Below are 6924 nucleotides of genomic sequence, written 5' to 3' on the forward strand. Positions count from 1 at the left end.
GTTTGTCACAGTTTTACTAACAGACAGGAAAGCACAGGCAGAATAGTGGGCTGACAATCAGCAAAGTTGTGTTGTGTGAAAGTGCCCCCACTCTCAAAAAAACCCCAGTGTCCCTTCTGTAGGAATGTACAAACTGATGATGAAGGAAGGAGCAATACCAAAATCAGAATAAGCATTCAGGACATATAAAGATTAGAAAGACCTCTGAAAGAAAATATTGATTGTACATCCCAGAAATCAAGGGGAATGTTGAAGGGAAATGCAACAATTCTTGCATCATTCTGGCATATTTGTCTGATAACTTCCCTAATTTTTGTGTAGAGTAATTTCATTATTTGACAGAAACAAAACATCTAGCTGAGAGTTATGGGTTCAAATAAACAGAATTTCTCTGAGCTTTGGATTCTGTTAAAGGAGGACAATCTCTCTAAGGGAGCCAGTTCAATCAGTTTATAGAGTCTGAACTGCACTGAAAGGCAAGTTAGCACACCTGGCTCCACACACACTCTGCTGCAATGGCTTGTAACACACAGCCCAGCTGACTCCTCTCTACTGTGTTATCCTTTTCACAGCTTGCAGAGTTATAAAAAGCTGATTAAATTGCTCAACCTTCAAAAACCAGGGCATCTTCAACTACTAGAAAGCTGATCATCCCAACAGGTGCATGAATTTGAGACTGGAAAATTCTACTGGGAAATACAGGTTTGGGATACCAAAAGATATAAAAGATTATCTTCCAAAGGCTGATTATTTCTCTTCAGATTTTCTCCTGCACTCATGCTGCACAATTTCAAAGTCTGGAGCCTTTGGAGAGGTCCAGGGGATCTAGGAAGGGGATAGGAAAATGAAGAGAAAGACAGAAACAGGCCATCTGCATGCAGCAGCATATAGAGGATTCATTAAACTCAGGAGAAGCCTACCTTCAAACAGTCTTCCAGATTAAAAGGAGGCATGGAGTGCACTCTAGGAGCAGTTGGAGCAGTCTTATTAGCAGACTAGAGCAGAAAAGAGAAGAAAGACAGTGAAAGAAAGGAGCTGCTCCAAAGAGATGCATATTTCCTCATATACTTCAACAGTTAATCTTGTCACAAGTTTGTGAAATCAGGGCCCACAACAATTTGGCTTTTAGAAAAAAATTATTATTACAGCAGAATAACCATTACATTCAAAATAATGGACATTTGTACAAAAGTAGAGTCATACAGTCAGCAGTGAACAAAACTAGTAAAAATACCTCTTCAAAGTATTGTCAGAGGAGCATCTTGTGATGACAAAACCCGTAGCTAAAAGACGTGGTACAAAACAAGAGCTGAGTCCAGCAACAAGAGGAGAAACTAGACTGGGGCAATAACAACTCTGAGAAACTCATGTACAGAGTAATGCAAAGCACAGAATTGTTAAACCCTTTGCTACATTAGCTGACCTTCATCTTCACCATTATACAAACAAACCCCTTCAGTTATTGGTTTTTGGTATTTCTCTGAAGATCTGGCACATTGGGAAGAATTTCAGGAAGTGCACTTTGGAGGTGCATACAGCAGTTTTCTCTCCAGGTAGTTTAACATTAAAATGCAGGCTTGTTCATGTATTCTTCCACTGTCTAGAAAACAAAAACAAAAACAAACAAAAAACCCAAACAAATTAAAAAAAGAAACAACTGATTCATTATGGAATGGTACAGTAATATTCAGAGAAATCCTTTTGTCCTCTTTGAGGACTGCTGTAGTTTTGCAGGAAATTATCTAAAATAAATCATGCCATAGCATAGCTGTGGCCAAACTCATCATGCCAGTGGCCTTTGCACACAGTGGCTGAGTTCCATGTGCACAGGGCACAGCAGGTGAAACCTGCTCAACTCCCACAGCACAGCCCAAGCCAGTTCTACCACTGTGCTGCTCCCTTCAGGATTGCGATGGATCCTTCACTACCAAGGTAAAAAAATGAATGAAACCCATCACATGCAACTGGTGTTGCCATTTCTGCCTCAGTGTTACTCATTACATTCCAAGTTACAAGAGAACTCCTGCAGGGCTCTGAATAAGGGTTACATATCTGTGCCCTACAGAAAAACTACACAGGTGCTTCTGAATGAAAGCAGAGTTTGCCAGCAAACACTCTTTCCAATTTTAAATGTTAATAGTAGGTCACGTTTCCAATGCTATTAGTGAAATAGAAGAGATTTTCTGTATTTACATATGCATACATAAAATATAACCTTAGATTATGTTCTTATATTAGAGAAATATCTTAGATACATCTTAAACTATTTATTAAGAAACTCTAGCAATTCAGCTGCAAGAGAGCAACAGCTTTATATAAAGACCCTCCAGATGATACCAAAAGAGTTGAATTGAAAGCTTATGTATCTGCACTGTTGTACCTGTTGAAACTGAATGTAAGACACACTTGGATAATTAAGTACCAGAAGTGCTTAGCTGTGTTTTCATCTCCTGTCAAACAAGGAAGATTAGGAAGATGAGGTGTTTGCCTTTTGTCCTCCTCTGCCTTACCTCCTGCAACATGTCAGAGTCTTCTATGGCTTTCACTGCAGTCTTCTTTGAAGTCTCTTGTACTTCTCCGCCAATTATAAACTCATCAAGAATAAAATAAGCTTTTTCAAAATTGAAGATAATATCCAGCTCACACACCTGCCAGAACAAGAGGCCACAAGCACATTTAAACCACTTTTACAGTATTACAAGCACTACTAGGCCAAGAGCTGTTGTGATGATCAAATATCCTCAGCATAAGCACCCCTGTGCAGGTAGCAGGGTGAAGAAACAAACTGCATGTTATGTAATATTGAAGCTTCTGCACACGTTCTCTCCACATATACAGACTTACAGCAGAGATATTCCACTTATTATTAACTTCATGCTGGCTGTCAGAGATACAAGCTGACTTCCTGGCCCACTAACCTTATCACAGGCCCTACACAGCCCTTGTGGTATGGGTTACCTGGGTTCACAGAGCAAGAAAATTCCCTGCCCAGCAGGAGCCACCAACTGCTTTTTAGTTTTGAGGAAGTACAGACATGTCATGGCACACTGATTTAACTAAGATATGAATTAAGGTAGAAAGGATCATTTCAAAAATATTCAGAGAAAAGATGGGCCTCTTTTATTCTCTAAAGACTTACTGAAAGACTTGTTTGGACCTTCTCTAAGTCTTTTCTTTAAAAACACACTGATTTTATCTTTTGCCTCTATGTCCTTAATTGTTACACAGTATTATGAGACAAACAAAACCAGTGCATCTGAAAATGTCAGGAGAGAGAATTAAACCAAACAAATCAAACAAAATTCAAACAAACAAAACAAATCAAAACTAAACCTATTTTGAGTTTTTAAAATATTTTTTCCTGAAGTTTTCCCTTCAAATTCTATACCAAGACACATACAAAGCATCAAGATTAATTCTGGGTGAGTGGAAAAAGGATGAGAAAACAATCTTATGACCATTTCAGCACTGTTTTAAAAAACACTCTAATAATTAATTTCAATCTGGATTGAGAGCTCCTGCAGGGCAAGTGCAGCAGATGGAACACAAAGCAAATCAGCTCCACATAATTTTGTTTATCAGACAGACAGGAACGAGTTCATGGGAGAAAGTGAAACCTACATTTCCAAAGTATCTGTCCAGGAGCTCCACATATCGATGAACGACCTCTAGTGTCAGCAGCTCGTTGTCCTGGTCTTCTATTGCACAGCAGAAATACAAACTAGCATACCTGGGGAAACACAGGCAAACACATGGCAGTCAACAGCTGGGACCTCAGTGCTCTGCTCATCTCTTACAGGTCATTCATATGACAGTTAATTCTTATCTAGTCTCTAAAGTAAACATTTTCTGTCACTCTTATAGTGTCCCAGAGAACACTTTCATAGATCAGATTTAAACAAATTATTATTTTAGTTAGAAGAACCAACTACACTCTTGGTAAAGTGGGACACCTGTAACACTGAAACAGGCAATAAATCAGTAGTAAGTAGTTCCTTCAGGTCTCCTCCTCCTGCTGCAATAGCACTGCAGTGAGTGGGGTTAATTAGACTGTAGGAGAAGCCACCCCTTCTAATTAAAAAATAACAATAAGGCAAAGGTGAAAGAAGTTACATCTCAGCATTTGTCATCTGCTGGCTGTCAAATGACAGTGTTTTACAGAGGGCCAGAATGCATGAAGCTGCTTAGATCAAAGAAGCTTTGTAGCTAACTTGCACCAAAACTTTATGTTTAAACCAACCCAAGATCTATTCAGCTTGCTGATACTGTGGCTGGAGGCCACTCTGTCACAGCTTCTGATCAGATGTTTATATGCTTCTCATCACATATGGAACTCAGTTTTTGCTAAATGGGAGATGATTAATTTACCCAGTGTACTACACATTAAGGCTACATTTGTTTGCTACAACTGTAGGAGAACAAACAGGCAGTTAACATTAGGCATTGTGGAACTGGGGATCAGTGATTTCTTTGGAAAATGAAATGAGAATTAACACCTTTCCAGAGCAACAAATATTTCAAAAACAAAATTTGACAGAATTATGGAAGTGCCTTGGAACAATTCCTCCAATCTCCACAGCTAATAAAATCCAGCACACACATCTCAGCCAGGCTACCCTGTGGAATTTGAAGGGGCAGTGAGGTCTAATCCCTCTAAACACCAATACCTATTACATTACTCGTGTTTTTCTCATTTGACAGACTGTACAAGTATTTTGCACCCCACAATTACCCTGCTGGTGTGTCCAGGGACACTGCCTTGTTGTACCCAGATTGCCAATGGCAGGCTCCTAACTCAGCCCAGCTCTACAAGTGTTGTTTGCTGCTTTTCTTTAGGTGAGCCTTTGTTTTTCCTCTTCCAGCATGTGTTACTCATATGAACAGTGATTATACGTTCTTACAAAATTACTCACACCTTTTGTAAACAAGCTTGAGGTCTTTCCAGTCAACAAAACTACTTGTTTTTTGATTGCGAGACAAAATAATCTGAATAATTTCTCGAATGATCTTTTTCTTCTCTTTATCAGGTAGCGTCGTGTACCATTTCTGAAGCCTTAACTTCCCCTGCCGACTGAACAGCAGTATAAAGTGTATCTAGAGTAAACAAAGCAACATGGTTAACACCAGGGCCAAGGCCAGGGAAGAGCATTCCTCTGCCTGGCACCAGAAATCCCAGAAATCCAAGTCCTGGTCACACACCTCCAACCCTGGCATGATGGTTGGACACGGTGTCAGTGAGGTCCGGGGGAGGCTCAGCATGGGAAAGATCTCTCCTCTCTCCTGTTTCCTTCCCAGGCAGCTCTCCCCTCCCTGTGGCACATCTTCCCTAGGTAAACCCTTCACATCCTCTCCTACCCATCCTCCTTACCTTGTGCAAACAGCAGCTTTGCTTCCTTTTCTGCCCCTGCCCTGGGGAACAGGAGGAGCATCACCACTTTGCAGTGGTGACAAGAGGGCACCACCCCCTCCTCCAGCAAAATCAGATACCTCAGTGAAGGGAATAAAGACATCCACAACAGTAGTAGGGAAATCAGGATCAGTGTGGCAGAAGGCTAGAAATATGAAGACTGAGATGGTAATCATAATCACTAACAACTCTGATATTGCACTATTTCAGATCACAAAACAGCAGGTTCCTAGAAGAGGCAATAAGGGGCAGAAGAAACCTACTTTGGAAAGGAAGCTTGACTGGTTTTATTGAAGAAATTGGGATATTATGAAACTCAGACAACTGTAATGATGAAAGACAGACCTCAGTGAGTGATACTGTATTAAGTAAAGGACAGTATCTATACTGTTCAAAAATTCCCACTTTGAAGCTAGTCATAACTTTACAAGGTTTGACCTATGATTGTTTCCTGTCTAGCATAAACAGTATTACTCAAATACACAACAGCCAGCTTTTAAATGCCTTGGGAGAAAAGTATCAATTCACATTTATATAAAGAGTACTACCAGCAGGTTAAAATAACTGACCATAGTGTATATTAGCAGTACAGTATCCCATTCACCCAGAGCATGAAAATGGCTTTAAGAATGCAAGACATCAATTTGAGCACAGCATCCTTCTACAACAGGACACCTGCTGAATGGGAAAAAACCCCTACAAACCCACTGGGGGGTGGGGGGTAGATGGAGATGTGTTTAATGGCTGAAGACATCTGAAGTGCCCTGCTCTTGCCAGGCATCCTGACTGGGCTCTCAGCAGTACCAGTACCAGCCCCAGGTGTCTGCAGGAAGGGTGGCTGTAGCTGTATCCCCGTGTGTGACAGGTACACTGCCAGCTGTCCATACACTGACTGGTGCCTTCCCCTGATCCTGGGGGACCAGGGAGAAGCACAGGAGCCTCACGTTCCTCACTTGCTCCCAGCCTTTGCAAAGCCCTCATCCAGCAGGTCTCAGCACATCCCTCACCATTAGCCTAATCGTGTCCTTCCCGAGAGGTTTTTCAATCTCTACCCTAATCTCTTCTGCTCCTTGCTTCCTGTTCCAGTTTATTGCTGTACCCATACTTCATCACATTTCCAAGTGAGGATTAAAAAGTTAATGCTCACAATCACCAATCACTATTAAGATTACAATGCAGATTTCTGTGAAGATATTCCACAATCATTCCACACTCTGGTAAAGTCTGGGCAGCGAAGTCAGAGAAGTTTCTACACCAAAAAAAAAAAAAAAAAGGAAAAGCTACTGGATTTTAAACAAAGCATTCATTCATAATTCAGAACCATTCTCTAGGTATTGAGTTGCATAGTTGAGTAATCTGGAGATAAGAGTTCTGACTATACTGAGAAAGACTTCAAATGTGGGTTCATTTTAGGGAAAGGAGGAAGGTTTAAGCCATGTGTGTCTTTGGCAGGATCTACTGCTGGATATAAGGATATAAGGCTCTTGCCATTGTTAGTCCAATGTGCTTGATAAAAT

General features: G+C 40.7%; 1 protein-coding gene across 1 annotated transcript; it reads right to left on the reverse strand.

Moving 5' to 3' along the window:
• Positions 1–1117: 1117 nt before the first annotated feature.
• AP1S3 (adaptor related protein complex 1 subunit sigma 3) lies at positions 1118–5115 on the reverse strand. The gene is given in 4 exon segments (XM_066556904.1): positions 1118–1600; positions 2511–2648; positions 3622–3730; positions 4916–5115. Coding segments are annotated over 4 exon segments (483 nt in total). The 3' UTR covers positions 1118–1564.
• Positions 5116–6924: the final 1809 nt, after the last annotated feature.

Source organism: Molothrus aeneus, chromosome 10, assembly GCF_037042795.1.
Source record: "Molothrus aeneus isolate 106 chromosome 10, BPBGC_Maene_1.0, whole genome shotgun sequence".
Taxonomy (NCBI): domain Eukaryota; kingdom Metazoa; phylum Chordata; class Aves; order Passeriformes; family Icteridae; genus Molothrus; species Molothrus aeneus.